Source organism: Eretmochelys imbricata, chromosome 6 (assembly GCF_965152235.1).
Source record: "Eretmochelys imbricata isolate rEreImb1 chromosome 6, rEreImb1.hap1, whole genome shotgun sequence".
Classification (NCBI taxonomy): Eukaryota; Metazoa; Chordata; order Testudines; family Cheloniidae; genus Eretmochelys; species Eretmochelys imbricata.
The window spans coordinates 120030293-120050248 of record NC_135577.1 but is presented as its reverse complement, the minus strand read 5'-3'; the positions used below and the strand labels follow the sequence as shown (position 1 = coordinate 120050248).

The 19956-nt window shown below is 41.7% G+C and overlaps 1 protein-coding gene across 2 annotated transcripts in view; it reads left to right on the top strand.

Moving 5' to 3' along the window:
• Window positions 1-19956, top strand: part of MNAT1 (MNAT1 component of CDK activating kinase) — a 183301-nt gene that overhangs the window by 47001 nt on the left and 116344 nt on the right. For both annotated transcript variants that reach the window (XM_077819526.1, XM_077819528.1), the window contains exons 2-3: window positions 8057-8209; window positions 9684-9757. In XM_077819526.1, the coding sequence (XP_077675652.1) occupies window positions 8057-8209; window positions 9684-9757 (227 nt within the window). The remainder of the gene's footprint in view (window positions 1-8056; window positions 8210-9683; window positions 9758-19956) is intronic.

The following is a 19956-nucleotide window of genomic DNA, read 5'->3' as shown; positions in this document are numbered from 1 at the left end:
GATTTTAAAAAGTTGAGATCCTAAATGGAAGATTCGTACTTCTGTAGCTGTTTGTACCACTGATTAAATGATGTAATTTATTCTAAACCCAGTTTTATAGGGAAAATAATTAATAAATCATAATGATTATCTAAATCTGTTTAAACCCTTATCTCTAACATACCAATAGCTTGGGGAAAAAACTTTTAAAAAATTTTAAAATTCATAAATGCCTAATACAACTTTACTTTTAAACAGGAAGCCTTCATCTAGGATATTTGATTATACTCAGCAATAAAAATCGTTTCATAAATCCAGCAGGAACAGTAAAAAAATTAATCAATAAAATACTACCACAATGAACAAACATCAAAATATAATTGGTAACACACATGTTGAAATACATAATCCACCCAAGATGCAAATTTATGACAAGAATCTAAGTTATCATTTACTGACCTAGTAAGACATGGTAGGCAGTACATAAGAATGGTGCAAAAATTAGTAAACCAGATTGTTCAGATGTGTCCACATCATCTTCAACATCATTGCCTTCTAAGGAGCGTTTTTCATAATGTTGCTTCATTCTGACAACCAGGCCTTGCATCTCTGTTGCACTTTTTCCATTTGGCATATGTTCCTTTTTAACCCAGAGGTACTGGGTAAATTTACTCTCAGGAATTTCTGTTTGGAGTCCGAGGCTGGGTCCCGGTGCCTGTGATGACTTCGCCGGTCTCTTGCACCTGGTAGTACAGCCCCTATTATGCCATATTTAGAAAGCTTTACCTCAAAAGTTAGATGGCTTTCCCTGATTCTTCTTTATATAGAAAAGCAGCCTTTTAACTCAAGTTTTTGATAGACACTCATCAATTCAGCATATTTATTTTATTTAATGTTTTAAGATGCTATAGTAAATTAAGGCCTTATATTTAGTATTACATTTTATTTTAATTTTAATTGGGTTTATTTTTAACAAATAACTAAATTTTTTTTAAATCAACAACCAAAAAAAACCCATCAGTTTTTCTCCAACCTGTGCTGCAGTCCCGTGGAGCAGTGTTTCCCAACCCCTAGAGCAAAGAGCTGTAGGGATGGGAGGAGGGAGAAGCTGCCCCATAGCAACTCCACCTTCACTTTGTCCCATCAGCTGCTCTCTCAGCTCCTCTTACTCAGAAGGACCAGGCCCTTTTGCACAACTGCTTACTTGCCTGCCTTCCCTCTACCCCCCGCCCCCCAGCCACCAACGTTTTCGGTCTGTGACCCGTAAAATGTTCATGTGATGGCCCAAATCCCATAATCTTTCGGAACCACAGAACTGAGCACTACTTCAGCCCATGGAAAGAACCAGCCTACTGGGCAGTGCCTGGTAGCCCAGCAGCCCTGTCTATGCCTTGTACCATGCATAATCTCAGAAAACAAATCTGTAATAACCAGTCAGCCACAGCTTTACTCAGTATTTGTGTGCAGCAGACACTGCTGTGGAGCATGGGTGGCTATTAACCACATGTGAATCTTGTGCAATAAACACAACTTTGAAAGCTGTTTAGAAATCTTTTTATCTGCACTAAAAGGGTGGTCCGCTTTCTGTAAAGCATCTGCGGCCTGGAAATCAGGGTAGAAATCTTACTAGATCAAGCTTTTCTTATGAGATTTCTTATGTTTCCTATTCACATATACAACAAAATCTCTCTTCTGCTGGTTTCTTGGAGCTGCTTCTTCTGGCTCCATCTGAAATCTAGAAAGGTTGAGACAAATGCAAATGAAAAAAGAAAAATAATTGTTCTATTCCCCCCCACACACACACACTTTGAACCACTTTGGTTTTGATTTGAGTCTGGGATAATGTTCAGATTTGTTCTCATTTTATCTGAACTGTGCCTAGGCAGAATGATTCATAGATGAAATGCAGGTTACTTTAAACTATAGAAGAATGTTGGTTAAAATGCCAGAAAAAATGCAGATAGAAGTAGTTAAATATTTGATTTTTTTTTAAGTACGTACATCTCTACTTAAAACAAAAAACAACCCAACTCTGCAAAGAAGGAGAATAAAACAACTCTACTTCTCTGCTTCAAAAACAAAAAATACCATAAAAATGTTCTTAGGAATGAGTAATGGCCGTGGATCTAGGCTTCTTCTGCAGACTTGCTGTACTCAGCAGAATCTAAGATTTCATTAAAAAGCATTTCTAGCACTTCTGCTTGCAGAGATAGCCCTTCCTTTATGCTGCTGTTTTGTTTGCTCTGCAGCCAACCAGACTAAAACAATATGCAGTACCATCAAAATGTGAACTAATTCCATTTGTCTTAACATAGCAATAGCATCAGCGGGGCCTGATTCTTTATTCCCTCCACCCACACCGAGTGCAGTCCATAGGGAGATGCACAAAATGCTGGATCACACCCAAGTGTTTACTATTTAAAGGTTGGGTTTTTTGTTTTTTGTTTTTGTTTTTTAGAAGATGGTTTGTCCAAAATAAATGCCCAGCTCTAGGAAGTGGAGCTTATTTTGTGAAATATCTAATGTTCTCCCCACAAAACTTTAAACTTCTAAAAAATGTTTCCAAAGCACAACAGAGAAAGATCTCTTTAACGTGGTCCGTTACCAACTAAATATTTAGGTTAAGTGTAGAAAGTAATTTAGTGTTGTGAATGCATTCACAATGCTAAATACATTTTCCCGTTTTGTTGTTTGCATTCCTCATAAATATGCCATCTTGCTGATGCAGTTCAGGGCAACTCACCTGTATTTCCCATCAGTAGTCCAGCAAGGGTGCCCACTCTCGGGCTTCCGGCTCCCCAGCCATTGCCTCTCACGGTGGAGATTCTTGTCTTTCTCGTCTGACCAGGGTATTTCCAGGCTGCACCGTTCCCTGCCTGCACGGTTACCCCCAGCATAGACAAGTTGCCCAAGGACACCTGCTTGCTTTCTCTTCAGAGACTGATAATAGGTTTATTTGCTCCAGGTATAAGGTACCACACAGCACTGTCTAAGGAAGCCTGCTTTACTCTTAAAGTAAAAAGCATTACAGAAAAAACACATTAAAACAATAAAAGTATCTACAATATGCTAATAAGCTTACCAGGGTTCACCCTAACCCTAACATGGATTCTGACAGGAACAGTCCTTCACACCCCCTGCAAGGGGGATTCCCTATGGTTACAAGTTCAGCTCAGAATAAGGCCTCAGTAGGCCCAGTCCTTCCAACTTACCCTACGGATTGGGGCCATCCATTGACCAGGGGTCCTTCTGTTTGCTGGATCAGGAAGAAGGTCCTGAGCCAGTTTAAAACCAGACTGTTTATCCAAAAACCCGTCCTTTGTCTGCTGATCCCTGGAGAATCCAGTTTGAACTAATATATGCTAGGGATGTAAAAGGTTAACTGGTAAGCATTAGGCTTACTGTTAACCGACCGTAACCATTAACCCTGGCGGCCCTGTGCTGGCTGGAGGGATCCCAACCCTGGCTGCGCCGCGTGGGCAGGAGGGGTCCCGGCTGCACCACACCAAGCTATCTGGCCAGAGGGACCCCAGCCCTGGAGAGGTCCCAGGCCCTGCTGGGCCGGGTTAACCAGTTAAATGATATAATTTAAATCATTTAACTGTGTAACTTTTTAAACTGATATTTACATCCCTAATATATGCATACCTCTCCAGGGGAGTGGCATGAAAAGGGTTGATAAGGAGGAAGTACATTAGTATCCCCCCTCCTTACTAAGGAAGGTACATATAATGCCACAATAACACATACACAGTTGCATTTTAATACAGTTTACCCCAAAGGTATTAACCCTAATTCCATAACTTTTATCTTCATTCTATACAGTTCATTCATGATATTGCAGAATGTTGTCAGTCTGTCACACTTCTCAGCATAATCATAGAGCAGGCCCTTATATAAGCATGAGATGTTCATTTAACATTTGGCACTTCTGAAGGGGGATAAAAAGTTGTTAGAACATCTTGCCAGTATTCTACAAATGTTGGTTGACCTTTGTAATGTTAATTGGGTCTTGCTGATCTTATTCTACTGTAAAGAGTCCAGTCTCTTCTAGACGTTTGTGTGACTATTTTTAGGTGAAATTAGTAACTCCTTTCCCCACTGCCTATCCACCCAGATACCCTGGTGGATGACTCCTCCCAATTAAGAAAGTGTTTTTTAGGACACACACAAATGTAAAATTAAATAAAGTATTTTGAATACAAATGATATGTAGTTTTCTTTGACACATTCTGTATTAAGACTGGAGTTCACAATTTCCCATCTTTTTTTGACTTGGTTAAGCATCACGTGTCACTGTCAAATGCATCGTTATTCAGGGTCCAGTTCCCACTGAGATCATTAGGAATTATGTCATTGACTTGTATGGGAGCAGGATCCAGGTCTGAACAAATGTACAGTCCTGATTTAAGCAGCAATCCATAACCTTTGTTATTATTAGGCTATATTAGTTCCCTGAAATCCTGACAAAGGACCCAATTCAGCGAAGCCCTTAAGCACTGACTTCAGTTGGAGTTAAGCATATGCTTAAGGGCTTCGCTGAATTGGGGCCAAAAATGCCTGTCCTGATTAAGTAGAGTAACTGATATGCAAAGGCTAAGTGGCTTGCCAGTTCCTAAATGGAATTGTCCAAAGGTGGGCACGTAAGGGAATGCTACACTATCTGGTATTACTATTCCTGCTAAATAGATGCATGATACATTGTCTGTCTGAATCTACATAGCCTATGGGTGACCCTCCTTGGGACAGCTCTGTGATGTCATCGTAGGCCATGATCCTACCATGTGCAAATAAGGTGACCGCCCATCCCAAATTGGGTGGGACAGTCCTGAAATGCAGAGTTCAAGTCCCAGTCCTGGGCTGAATGACTCTGGGACAGCATTTGTCCTGGATTTCCTGTGGCGCTGCTCCATGCTTGCGTGAGGCTCAGGGGTGGCCCCAGCCTCTTGCTGAGGTTGGCCTTTTCCCCTCGCCATGAGGCCCCATCTCCTGGTCTTTCTCCCCCTGGCCAAGCCAGAAGCAGGAGCCAGGCAGTAGTAAGAGCTGCCCAGGGAGTCCGAGTTGCTCTGGAGAGCCCTGGACCTTCCACCTGCCTTGGGGGTGGAGACATGGGACTGGGGCTGCTCTAGGGCCCCTCGGCCCCCTGCCCAGGGCAGGCGGAGGGTCTGGGACTCCCCACAGCAGCACAAAAGGCTCCTTGGGTGGCTCTTAACCTGGACTGGCTTCCAGCCTGGCCAGGGGTGGGGTCTAGGGGGAAGAGGAGGAGTGGGGGGTGGGGTCACAGAGGGGTGGCATCTCCTACATGTGTCCTGCTTTTGCCTTTTGAAAAGGTGGTCACGCTACATGCATCACGTGGTCTGACTGCTGTGCCTGTAGAGAACCCCACTGGGACTCCATGTGGATGCAGCAGTTCGCCTGCATGTTTCAGGATTGAGATTCATAAACTTTTTGGGTCAGGAACCATATTTTTCTTTTCTTGTTTGTTCAACACCTAGCACAGCAGGGCCCTAATCAAGATCAGGGCCTGTATGCACTTTCAAATGTAATTAATCCCCTCTTTCCTGCAGCCTGCCCTTGTCTTATAAGTGTGTTCTTTGGGTTTAGTGGTACACAAAGAGATCAAAGAGAACCAATCAGATGGGATCTCAAGAGATTATTTCTTTTCTTTTAATAAAACAAAAATATTCTTGAGATCAAACGTGTCTGCGATCAGTCGTTGAGAAGGTGGCCAGACCTCCCTTTGCTTGAAGGCAGGTATGGCCAATCAGCAAGGAAGTGTAGAGTTTCAACTCTGTGTAATCATTCTCTGGGATAGTGAGGATACTGCTGTTGGGCAAGAGATTTTTGCCTGCTCTGTGCCAAATTCTGCCCTTTAAAAAGTCCCATGTAACCCCTATTGAATTCAAAAGGGGTTGCATATAAGTAATGGAAGGCAGGATTTGGTGTGTGAGGAAAATGGGAACTTGAGCACATGAAATGGAATTCCCAGCTAGAGGTGTCCTGTCACCTTTTTGGTATAGACAGATATTTTCTAGCCTTCAAGAGACACTGGCCCCAATTTGGGAAAACACTAGAGCGCTTACTTCAGTGCTTTCCCAGGTAGGGATGCTTTCAGAGTCGGGTCTAGTTTGAACTTGATATCTAGTCAATTTGGGGGGAGGGAGGGAGAATGTTACGTTGCTTCAGGTACTACTGTGTTTGCACGGTGCCTGGCACAGTAGGGTCCTGTTTGCAGTTGGTCCCTAGACAATACTATAATAAAAACAACAGCGCCTGGGTCAACCTGCAAATCTTTGTAGCTTTACAGTCTTGTTTCCCTAATTTAAAAATTAAAATCTGTCCCCTACCCCCATCCCTCTTCTGCACCAGGTGATATAGCAAGAGACCCACACAAACAAAATTGACTGCCTAAACCAAGGGAACAATGAAACTGTCTATACATGTAGGGTTGTCACATGCACAGAGTAAACATAGTGGTAAAAAGGAAATGTTTCCTTCCCACTGTCTTTCTATTATTTCAGTTATGGGTGTTGCTTGTAAATGATAGTAGGCAAAACAGTTTGAACAGAAGCTTAATTTTTGAGCTGACATCCTTGTAGTGCATCACTTTTCTGGTCAAATGTGCTAAAAAGTTTTTTTTTTTTTTTTTCCTTCCCCTCCTTCTTTGATAAATTGTATTTAAATGTTTGTGCTTCTGAAGTAGAAGTAGTAAGTGTGTGTGTGCGTGTGAGAGAGAAATATAAATAAGAGGAAGATTGGTTAATGGAATGGAGTTGACCAGTGTTTAAGATAGCATTCAAGCAGAATGGCAAAGTAACATCAGAGCAACTAATTACAGTTGCACTGTTCTGCAATTTCCAATCTTAAATGAAGGCAGAATAAAATTAGGTCACTCTAGCCTGCTCTGCCTCAATAAGTAATGGAACCGGTCTGCTCAGCGGGATGGAAGTTTTGTTTCAAGTTCCTTCACAGCCGTCTCAGTGTTTCTCTTAACTCTCTAATAATTTGCCTGGCATCCTGAGATTAGGAAGAGACAATGAAGCTTGGCCATTAGTATAGAACTGTTTCATGGCTTTAATGTACCGAAGATATAAATAGCGCGCTCTCTCTCTCACCCCCTCAACAATAGGACATGACTGCAACAGGTGTTGTCCTGTGCTAGTATTTTGCATGGTACGAGTACCCAAATACATCTTGAGTTTTGTATTGGTTTCAGTGTCCTCTGTGTGTTCTTCTTTTGTTGTTAAATGTCAGTTGACATTTAGCAAGTGAAGTTATAAACGAAGATGCTCGTTAATGTGGTAGGAATCAGCATTTTGGGGGGTGAGGCGGGGTATGCTGTTTCTGTGTACATTCTATTTATGTGCAGTGCTCTGAATTTATGAGCAGAAAAAATAAGGGGACTCTAACACTGGGCATTGGTAATAATGGGACATAGAATCTCTTGAATGTGGTTGAGCCTGGTTTGAATCTAGCTCAGGTCCAGAGTGACAGAACTGTTACAGTACTATCTATAATTGCTGGGAGGGCTAGGGCCAGATTGTGATATTGTCCAGCTATACAGAAAGGAGGACAGCAGACATTTTGTTATGAGTTTAAGCAGCCTACAACTTCATTATTAGATGTCTGGGACTACCTGGCAGATAAAAGTTTACAGTGCAGGTAACCCTATGTTCATTCCACAATTACCCAGGAGGCTTCCGCCAGCTCCCCTTCTTTTCCATCCACGTCATCCACTCCCCCACTTTGCAGTGAGAACGCAGGCTACCTGGTGTTCTCAGCAAAGAGGCCAAGCAGTTTAAACAGGGAGAATAAAGCCTGGAGGGGGCTTCCTTAGACCAGGCCAATGTAGGGAAACTTGCATTGCCATTGCTGTTGCTCTTGGGTACTTTGAATAGAGGACGTTTGTTTCTAGTGATGTTAACCTGGCACCTTTCATGAGCACAGTGTTTCCTTGCTGTCACTCTCATTCACACAAAATTAAAAATAATGTGCAAATAATAAACAGGAGAAAGACTTACCTTGCAGTTACTGTTAAGCATCACTCTTTCATTTAACTCATTTTTCTCTCTGTCAGATGCGAGAGTTGTGTGGAGCTGCTGTTTGTCCGGGGGGCCGGAAACTGTCAGGAGTGTGATACCCCGCTGCGGAAAAGCAACTTCAGAGTGCAGCTCTTTGAAGACCCTGCCATCGACAAGGAGGTGGAAATTCGGAAGAAAGTATTGAAAGTGTGAGTATTGTAGTTCAGAAAACTAAATTCAAATGGACTTAAATTATTTCCATCTTCAAAAAAGGATTTATTTTTGCCAATGGGAGTATGTGTGTGTGGATCTAAAGATTCGGATGTCTTAATTTTGTTTTGTTTGAAGATTTAAGTGCCTAATTTTAAAAAAGGAATTGATTTGCTCTGCAAGCCATGTAACTGGTTGACCTCATTAGGAGCAGAGGCTCATCATGACCTTGAGGTGTCTTTGCTTTCCTAACCAGGTCCACTCTGTGTAATGTGGGGTTGTTGTGCTTGCCTCCTTGAAAAGGGTTTACCTTCCAAACTGAATTGGCTCTAGAGTGCGAGGACAATAGTTGCTTTGTCCTTTTTGAGGTGAATCAGTGAGTGGATCAAGGAACAGGAGCCTTGTTATTGTTGCATCTGGACCTAGCTTTTGAACCATGGAGTTTGAAGATGTGAGGGTCCCACATATGAAGACTGGGGCTGAACCCTGTAAGGTGGGAGGGTCCTGGAGCTCCAGCTCTAGTCTGAGCCCAGAAGTCTGCACAGAAATTAAACAGGCCCTACAGCCTGACCCTTTCCAGCCCATGTTGGCTGGCACTGGCCAGCCCTGAGTTTTTCTTTGCTGTGTAGACATATCCATAAAGTCTTCTGTGTTTGACATACAAATGTTGGTCAAGAGTCTACCAACATTTCCTGAATCTTTTTTTTTGTTTTATTATTACAGACATACTTGCTGACAGGTATTTTGAAATAAAGTTACCAAAAATAATTGAAAATGGCATGATTATATTGTTACTTTATTATATTGTGCACAGAATTTTTAGGGTGTGGGGTTTTTTTGTGTGTGTGCAGAATTCCCTCAGGAGTAAAATTGTTGTTCTCTCACCTTTACTGCTGAAAACTGTTTTGGTCAGAAATAAAGGATTGTGTGAAAGAGTTACTGATGCTGAAGAGATGAATCCCACAACATTTTATGTTTGTTTGTCTGTCCCTCATTTTGTGTCATTGTTGCGTCCCACATGCGAGCTTTGAGAGGTGTGGGTGCCTGGGCTCAAATACGGTGGCACTTAATGGCTGCACCAGAGCTGGACACAAAGCCAAACTGCATACTCTTCAGCCATTTCCACAAGGAGCTGAGGTGATTATTTTCTAGCTGAGAGTACTCCTAGTAAGTCTGCTCCTTTTTTTTTTAAGTAGTGTCTGAGGAGCTGATTTGGAATTGGTACACGCTAGCCTATGCCTCCACTTCTTTGCAGCTCCAGAAACGTGGTAAAGACTCAGGTGTAGCACTGGTTCAGACAATGGTGGTCTCTTCACTGGGGGATGGGCAGTCCTATTTCACTTTAAAGGAGCCATATAGTATTCTGACCATAATAATCCTTGGCCATATATACCATGTATGAAGTGAGCCCAGTGTTGAATTCAACTGCCATCTCGGTGCATTATGCAAACACTAGTTTCTCGTCTCTCTCAGATACAATAAAAGAGAAGATGACTTTCCCAGTCTAACGGAATATAATGATTTCCTGGAAGAAGTAGAAGAAATTGGTAAGTCTTAATGCTTACATTTTTGATGTGCTGTGCTCATGAGACCACAGGCTTTTATCTTCCGACTGCCTAATAGAATATCAAAGCTGCATTTCTTTAATAGGGTTTATCATGGTATCTGATGTTTATCTAATTACTTTCTCCTTACATTTTTAATCATATTTGTCCAGTTGGGGGACATATTTAAGTAATAAACATTTTATCTGCAAGAGAAAAACTATGATGCATAGAGGAAGTGGTGTTCTATTGCTGGAAAGGAAAGGCACACAGGGCATTGGTGGTGCTGCAAAAGAAAAGATTAAACAAAAAAGAAAAATTCAAATTCTTATTATATGCCTCTGTTAGCTTTGTTTACCGTGACAGCAGCCATATGGTGTCTTTCATCATTTTGCTTCTGTGAGTACAGTAGTTGGAAGCTGCTTTGAAGCAGATGACCTTACATACCACTGTGGCAGCATTTTATGTTGCTACGCGGGAGAGGAAGGTTTAGGAGCAGACGCTGAACTCTTTCTCCTTGGATTTGCTGAAGCAGAGACTTGCCCTTTGAGGGAGGAATTTGTTTGTATTGGAGTTCATTTTCCACTTTTTTAGAGTTACTCAAGATTTATGGAAAGGTGATGGAGTCTGCATAGACAAAAATAGAAGTGTTCAGAGGAGTCGCTCTTAAATTGTTTGTTTGCTTTTTGGAGGAGGACTGAAGGGGCTGGGTACTTTCAGGGAAGGCAATGATTTAGGTTTAAAAGAAAACATGAAGGTGATCTTGCTCCCTTTTAACTCTTCAGCAAAAAAGAGTAAGCATTCCTCTAGACTTTGTTGGTGTTAGCTTCAGAGAGTTGCATTCCCCACCTTTTCAGCTATAAGTAGCATGTTGTTGTGTTATTGTTGGCATCAGAAGGTAGAAACTGGAGAGCTAATGTGTTTGTCTGGGAAACTTCAGATATAGCCAGGCAGGCCAAAGCCTTTGGGAGAGGTAGGTAGAGTGTGTGTGTGTGTGTGTGTCTGTGGGAGGTTCTAGCAACTTAGACAGATTGTTGAAATGATGCTGGGAGAATCTATTTTGTGCTTATGAAACGGAAGAGAATATTTTGCAGCATTTGCCATAGGCTTCCATCTCATTATTGCTATTACCATGGCTTGAAACATCCTTTCGCCTCAGATGAATGGAAAGCTTGGCTGAGTGGGTAGGAGTATGTGCACCATCAAGTTTTCTACAGAGTTTTAAGATTCTATTTATATTTCTAGCTCTCATGGTTGATGTTAAATTACCAAATGTGAACCAAGTGCAAATCAGTACCATGCTATAGCACTGCATGGCCGACTGGCCCCTATATAATATATGACAATTGCTGTTGACTGCTGATACAGCACACAGATTAGGAAGCTGGTATAGGTGGAAGCAGAAATTGACCTTCCATTGCGGTTGGTAGAGGTCAATAGTGGATTGAAGTTCAGCTTCACCTTGCTCTGGATGCCTGGTAAATTTAAAAGTAAATAAATAAATAAATAAGCCGTAAGACCTAAAATAAAAATAGGTTTCAGAGTAGCATCCGTGTTAGTCTGTATTCACAAAAAGAAAAGGAGTACTTGTGGCACCTTAGAGACTAACCAATTTTTCCACTTTTATGAATCCAATGAAGTGAGCTGTAGCTCACGAAAGCTTATGCTCAAATAAATTGGTTAGTCTCTAAGGTGCCACAAGTCCTCCTTTTCTGTTTGTAAAATAAAAATGTGGTTAATAGAACAAAGTATGTAAAACATGGAGCAGTGTCTATCTCTGCAGCCCCTGGAACATTTTTGTTGCTGTTTCCCCAATGGTTGTTTCTTTGGAGTTCAACTTGAGCACGTCTTTTACAGTGTCTTCTCTCATTAGATGTGATCTATAACCTTATTTGAAAGATTAATTTCCCCTTCACAAGAACCCTATTATGCTTAGTCTATTTTCCTTTATTTTTTTAAACAGAAAGAACAGGGAGAACGCTGGCGATATAGCAACAAACATAAACGTTGTGGTACTGACCTGCCAATATTTCCACCCCCCCCACACACTTTGAAGTGGTTTAGAATGCAACCATTTAAAAAAATGGTAATTCCCCACGAAAAATCAGTTTGACAATTTTTAGCATATTGTAGACACTTAATTGTCATTAACACCAAGAAAAAATGAATGGGGTAAATTTTGCTTTGGGTCAGCTGGGCACAACACTCATTGAAATCAATGGGACATACATGTGCCTCACAAAGAGCAGGAATAGGCCTTAGAAAGAACACTGCTGCAAGTACAACAATGTGAGCCGGACCCTTTTTGTATGCTATCTACTCTTTTCCCTTCCGTATTGCTTCTTAAACTATTTTTTTTTAAACTTAGTTCTGAGCTCTTTTTGACAGGGACTGTCCTTTTAGGATGTGCGTGTACTGTACTTAGCACAGTATGGTCCTGATCTTTGAGTAGGGCCTCTAGGCATTACTACCATACACATAGTTGTTAATAATTACTGCTTTTTAAAGCATGAAGTATAGTCAAGTGGGAAAAAGTGACTACTATTCATGTGCCCTATGGGCATTTCTACTTTTTCAAAGCCTTTTTTGTAGTAACCATTGTGTAGTGACTTGTGTGCATGCCAAAATTACTATCTAGTGAATGTTTACTGGATGTAAAGAACTAATGCCTGTGACTTTTTCCCTGTTTTCCCTGTGGGTCACATTAACTTCATTAACGAAGGAAACGACACAATGCAAAGGCATGCAGCTCTCTCAAAATGTAAAAGACGACAGAGATACAGAGAGCTTCTGCACCTGCCCCAGCCAAAATGTCCCTTATTTGACCTGATGGGGATGAGTAATTGGAAATAATTGTAACTGTGCAAGCACTTTAAAAAAAACAAACAAACATCTTTTTACAGTAAAAAGAGAACTGAGATGGAACATCCATAATTCATAATCTCTAATTTAGGTTTTTCTAGATGGCGTATTGATTTTTTTTTTCCACCAGCCCCCTAAAAGAGGGTATGGGCAGAAGAGGTTGGGTTGTTTCAGCATCAACTGCAGATGGCAAAAGCAGTGTTTTGGGGGGAGGTGGTGGAGCATTGGCAATCAGCTTCGTTTTGAAGCTCTGTGCTTTCAGGGGTCATCTCTGTGCCACTCCCAGTCTCTAAGTGTCAATGAGCATTATGATGACTGCTCAGAAGCAGAGGCTAGAAATGATGGGGTAGAAAAAGTGATGTTTGTGCTACACCAATACTTACCAGTAAGTTTTTAACTTAATTTGTAGCTGTCTTAGCCAGTAATATCTACATTAAGCACTAAGTCCATGTGTATAAAATATCGCAGGATAATGATTTACAATTTTGTTTTTTTAATTTCTATTGGCTAATTAATGGACTTGAGAATAAGGAAAGTGCTAACCTGTAGGAGAAATATTCATTGACCTTTTTTTATTTTATTGGTAAGGCAGCACAATAAATCAATTTTTCCTTTATTAGGAAATAGGAAAGAAAATCTTGACTATATCCCAGCTGGTAACATAAACTTCATTATAAAGTACATTGACTGTCTGTCAGATTGTTTTGTGACATCCATACACTTTGGTTGCTTTGTAAAGTCATGTGATTCTAATTCTGTTTTTTGTTTTTTAATCCATTTGGGTTAAATCTTGTTCCTGATTCTACTGTCATGGGTGGCCCTGATGCAGGAGAATCCAGGCATTTCCCTTGTGGATAAGGGCTGGGCACATGGATTGGGGCTCTTGCAGATTGTCCATTTACCTAGTTGACTTTTTAGGTCTGCTTCAGCAAGAACTCCTTATGCCCCAGAATGGAAGGGGTTGGGGTTGGGCCAGTGAATCATGCCTGCATACGTCCTCCAGCCATTCTACCTCACAGGAGAATCTTGCTTGAATATTCTTCAATGGCAAGAATTCTTTCTAGCAACAATAGCTATCTGCATTAAAAGAAACACTAATTATCAAGAGAAGGCTCAAAGTTGGTAATGTCCTCAATAGAAAGTGTGAGAGATTTTGATGATGCTGATTTAAACACCAGTAATAGATTTATTTACCATAAACAATGCTGCTTTCCCAGACCAATGATTGCTTCACATGGCTTTAAGACTTGTCTCAAAGGTTAATTTTAAATCCCATAATAAACTATCAGATTGTTGTTCCTTTTGTTATGAGATTAATTATTAGCATTGTTAAAAATAGAGATTATCTCACTCTGTCAAGGCTGGATTTCAGGAAATCTGTGGAGTTTTGCCTAAATAGAATTAAACATTTTAGAAAATACAATAGGCTTCTTGTTGTATTTCAGCAGCTGTCTAAAGGCAGGTCAACTTCTAAAGCAACCAATGTGAGATGAATAAGGAAGTAAATAATTCTCCTATACAAATTGGCTTCTGTGTCTTTACCTTTAAGATTTTCAGGCCCATTATATGAGCTTATATTATGCTTCAGAATAGAAAGTAATAAGACTGGCTTGCCTTTGAAATCTTTGCAGAATAGCCATCTGCTTTGCTAGTCATACTCATAAATTTTTTTACTAATTTTTAGCTAGGAGTAATGTAGGATTCCTGGTTTTAACTCTTTGCTTGTTGATTTGAAACTTTTTTTAAATGTTGCTATTAAAATTACACCCCCCACCTCTCAAAACCCGTAACTGGCCAAATTCTACAGACCATGTCTGAGCAACCCTCCTTACTGAGGTCAGTGTAAATTCTATGGAATTTGGCTCAACCATCAATATGGTGACACCATATTTTAAATGCTCGTGGTTGTAGTATTGTTTGTTCTATGGCTTACGTTCACCAATCCTCAAATATCTGCCGTTATTCACGGACCGAGAAGAATTCAATTAAATGCCCTTAACAAAAAGGAGCATGCCAGCCTGCTAAGCTAGGTTGTTGTAATTGTATAGCGAAAATATTTTTTTAAAACTTCGGTTAGGAAGTAGTGCTTTTAGAAGATTTAGCCATTAGACTATGTATGCTATTAATAGTTTTGGCTAGATAATGACCAGCAAAGAAGGCTCTACATCCAAGAGTTTAGCTTGCGTACTTGCCATTGTAGGTTTTTATAATATAGGTTAGACCAAATCTAACTCTTTTTAATGTTTTAAACCTTGATGTCTAGAGATTTTGGGGGAGTTAAGGGAAGGTGCTGGGAGATGCTGTGTTGAGGCAAGGAAGTGAATCTGTTTGCTGCCTGTGGCCTGCCTACCTATCTACTGAGAATTGTGATTTGTCCCTCATTTGTGATTTGTACCCACTCCCCCTGCAACCTGCCTTCCCCATTGCCAGTTCTTGACTGCTTCCTCAGGCTAGGCACTGGAAAAAGGGTGGTGATTCAACAGTGAGTTGGCAAAATTACTCAAGGTAGTTAAGTCCAAAGCAGATTTCAAAGAGTTACAAAGGGATCTCACAAAATTGGGTGACTGGCATGGGCAGTGGGTATCATAGTTTGGGGGAGGCTGTGCCTCCCTCAACAGCCAGGAATGGCCCCGCTTATGCTCCTCCCCCAGTTCCCTTCCTGCTTCCTGGTCTGTGAGCCGGCTCTTCCCATGTGCTGGGGCTGGCTCTGGGGCCACATCTCTTGCCCTTCCTCCCTCCTGGCGATCCGGAGGCTGGGCCCGGCAGCAGCAGTGGGGGGCTCTGAAGGGGCAGGGCCACAAGCAGAAAGGCAGAGCTGGGGGCTAGCCTCCCCAAGGCAGTGGCTCTCATGCCACTGATGGTGACTGGGCAATAAAATGGCAGATGGAAATTCAGTGTTGATAAATGAAAAGTAAGGCACATTGGAAAACATAATCCCAACTGTACATACAAAAGGATGGGGTCTAAATTAGTTGTTACCACTCAAGAAAGAGATCTTGGAGTCATTGTGGATAGTTCTCTGAAAACATTTGCTTAATATGCAGCAGCAGTGAAAAAAGCTAACAGAACATTAGGAACCATTAGGAAAAGGATAGATAATCAGATAGAAAACATCATCATAATGCCACTACATAAATCCATGGTATGCCCACATCTTGATTACTGCTTGTAGATCTGGTTGCCCCATCTCAAAAAAATCTATTAGTATTGGAAAAGGTACAGAGAGGGCAAGAAAAATTATTTGGAATATGGAACAGCTTCCATATGAGGAGAGATTAAAAAGACTGGAACTTTTCAGCTTGGAGAAGAGACGATTTAGGGGGGATATGATGGAGGTCTATAAAACCTTTGGTATGGAGAAAATAAATAAGGAAATGTTATTTACTCCTTCACATAACACAAGGACGAGGGGTCACCCAATTATGTTTAATAGGCAGCAAGTTTAAAAGAAGCAAAAGGAAATACTTCTTCACACAACGCACATTCAACCTGTGGACCTCGTTACGTGGGAATGTTGTGAAGGTTAAAACTATAACCGTTTTCAAAAAAGATAAGTTCATGGAGGATTGACCATCCTGGCTAATAGCCATTGATGGACCTGAGATGCAACCCTACGCTCCAGGTGTTCCTAATGTCCGTTTTTCAGAAGCCAGGAGTGGACAACAGGATGGATCATTCAATTGCCTGTTCTGTTAATTCTCTCTGAAACACCTGGCATTGGTCACTGTTGGAAGACAGGATACTGGGCTAAATGGATCATTGGTCTGGCCCCGTATGGCTGTTTTTATGCTCTTATGGTATGACGAGGGTGGAGAGGAACTTGCATAGAGCCCAGAGAGGTCCTATGCAGGGAGCTGATGCTTACAGCTGCGGGGAAGACAGCTTGTGAGGTAGCTATTCTGAAACCTTGTTCTGAGTCTGGGTGAGGGAGCAGAAGAAAGAATCTGATGTTCTGTTCTGTGGGGCCAGAAGGAGAGAGGAGTGATTGGCGTCTAGCCTACTCAGTAACGGGCTCTAAGGGCCGATTGTGGATTTGGAATGGGTTTAAGAAGATAAAGTGAGAAAGAGAGATAAATTTATTCTGCCTCCCCCGCCCTTGTGGTCCCACGGTGAATGTTTTGAACCATGCAGATATGAAGTTTGTCAGCATGTGTCAGGACCTGTTCAGCCTATTATGGTTCAGTTTGAAAAAAACTCTCCAAACAGTCACGTTTGTAAAACCCAGTTTAGAAAATCATCCAGCAGTGAGGTTATAGAGGAATACCCCTGCTGCTCAGGTGACCAAAGACATTTGGCTTCTCATTTTCTACCTCCTCATGCACCTGAAGTGTACCTGGGTATCCTGCCAGGGCAGTGTACCTCTGTCATGTGCTTTTTCTTTCTTGTGTTATCGTAGGTTTAGAGAGCTGATGTGCTGGATTTAAATTGTAAGAAGTTCTGACACTCGCATGCAGCTACTTTCATTGCCGGGCTCTGATCAGAAATGTGGTTGTACGTCAGCATTTTCACATGACCATTCTTTTCAGCCACTGTGTCCAAATGTCTAACAGCTTGTACGTTGGAAGCTACAGGTTGGAAAGCTGGAGGTCAAAACAAGATTAAAATAACTGGTTTTCTTGAGGAAATGTTGCATTGCTAAAATAGTAGAAGTATTCCCTGCACTTTTTTTTTTAAATTCTAAGGTTTCAGAGCAATATAATGTTGAAAAATGCTGTCTCTTTTGGGAGAGAGCAGCATAAGAAATGAAAATCCATGTTGAGCAACCTCTCTCAAAACACAAGGGGCCTAGTTTTCAAAGGCAGAGAGCATTCACTATTATTTACTTGCATTACAACAACATCTAGTGGCCCCAGCTGAGGTCAAGGGTCCATTGTACTAGGTGCTGTTTGTGCTCATAATAAGGGACAGTGCCTGCCCTAAAAACTTAAAATCTAAATAGAGCAAGCAGATGAAGTGTGGGAGAAAAATAGTAGTATTTCCCCCATTTTTACAGCTGAGGGAAGAGATACATACAGGCGTTAAATGATTTACCCAATGTCACATAGGGAATGTGTGGCAGATCTGGGAATTAAACCCAGATTTCTGAGTCCCAATTAAGGGCCTAAACCGCAAGACTGTCCTGTCTCCGAAATAACTCTGAAGTCAGTCTGGGGTTGTCAGAGTAGTAGCCGTGTTAGTCTGTATTCGCAAAAAGAAAAGGAGTACTTGTGGCACCTTAGAGACTAGGATTCATCAATTCTGAAAGTCGGGCTAAAATAAACTGAAAATCCTTTCGATCATTACTTCTTTGTAAGAAAGGGGTATAAAGCATTTGTTCATTTGTTTTTTAGCTGTAATCTACCACGCCACTTTATATTCATCATATTCAGCCCAATTGCTCCAGTCGAAGGGATTACAAGTTTCCCTTACCCAGGGATAAGTATTGAGCTCTCTGGGTAGGAACCTAGGCCCATGATTCCTGTTGATGTGTCAGGGTGAAAACTAGAGATATTACGTTAGCTATCCCTAAACATTTTAGGCAGCTACAAAAGTGTGTCATGCTTTATGGATGCTATACTATTTATTTATTTATTTATTTATTTTTAAACCCAGACTAATGGAATTAGCCACGCTTCCTGAAAATGAATGCTAACTCACTGGTTACAAGAGCGTGCTGTATTTTTCCAAAGTTACTTTTGTTTGAAATATGAGTGGCATCATGCCCCTCACCACCATTCTTGTGCCACTATCATTGGTTCCAGCTCCTTGTCACTTCATTCCAGATGAAAAGCTACTAAGCAGCAACCTATATCTCTGTCATTGTCTCTCTCCTTTTTTGTTCTGCCAATGACACCTGCTTTGTTCTTCCCTTCTGCCTCTCCCACCACTCTGCCACCTTCTTTGTGGCCCTCTAGGCATGGAATGGTCTTGCCCAATTTGTGGGCTGATAGAGCTCTCTTGCCTACTTCAGAACTCTCCCAGAAGCTCACTTCTCCTACTGTACCTATGCAAAGTGTGAGTGGAGAAAGGATGTAAGTCAAATGGACAAACACAAGCTAATGGAATCAGATGGGTTCCTGCCTACTGTTAGATTAAAAAAATGGAAATAGTATATCAGCTACACGTGTGTCCTGTTGAATTACTGAGCACTTCCGTGCGTAGAGGGCAGCAGTGACCATGAGATGGTCGAGTTCAGGATCCTGACAGAAGGAAGAAAGAAAGGAGAGCAGCGGAATATGGACCCTGGACTTCAGAAAAGCAGATTTTGACTCCCTCAGGGAACTGATGGGCAGGATCCCATGGGAGGCTAATATGAGGGGGAAAGTAGTTCAGGAGAGCTGGCTGTATTTTAAAAAAGCCGTACTGAGGGCATAGGAACAAACCATCCCGATGTGCAGAAAGAAGAGCAAATATGGCAGGTAACCAGCTTGGCTTAACAGAGAAATCTTCGGTGAGCTTAAACTCACAAAGGAAGCTTACAAGACGTGGAAACTTGGACAGATGACTAGGGAGGAATATAAAAATATTGCTTGAGCATGCAGGGGTGTAATCAGGAAGGCCAAAGGACAATTGGAGTTGCAGCTAGCAAGGGAAGTGAAGGGTAACAAGAAAGGTTTCAAGGGCAACAAGGAGGAGGTCAGAAAGTGTGGGACCCTTACTGAATGGGGGAGGCAACCTAGTGACAGACGATGTAGAAACAGCTGAAGTACTCAGTTCTTTTTTTTGCCTCTGTCTTCACAGACTGGGTCAGCTCCCAGACTGCTGCACTGAACAGCACAGTATGGGGAGGAGGTGAGCAGCCCTCAGTGGTGAAAGAACAGGTTAAGGACTATTTAGAAAAGCTGGACAAGCACAAGTCCATGGGGCCGGATGCGCTGCATCCGAGAGTGCTAAAGGAGTTGGCAGATGTGATTGCAGAACCATTGGCCATTATCTTTGAAAGCTCATGGCGATCGGGGGAGGTCCCAGAGACTGGAAAAAGGCTAATGTAGTGCCCATCTTTAAAAAAGGGAAGGAGGAGGATCTAGGGAACTACAGGCCAGTCAACCTCACCTCAGTCACTAGAAAAATCATGAAGCAGGTCCTCAAGCAATCAATTCTGAATCATTTACAGGAGAAGAAAGTTATCAGGAACAGTCAGCATGGATTCACCAAGGGCAAGTCATGCCTGACTAATCTAATTGCCTTCTATGATGAGATAATTGGCTCTGTGGATGAGGGGAAAGCAGTGGACGTGTTGTTCCTTGACTTTAGCAAAGCTTTTGATACGGTCTCCTACAGTATTCTTGCCAGCAAGGTAAAGAAGTATGGATTGGATGAATGGACTATAAGGTGAATAGAAAGCTGGCTAGATCATCGGG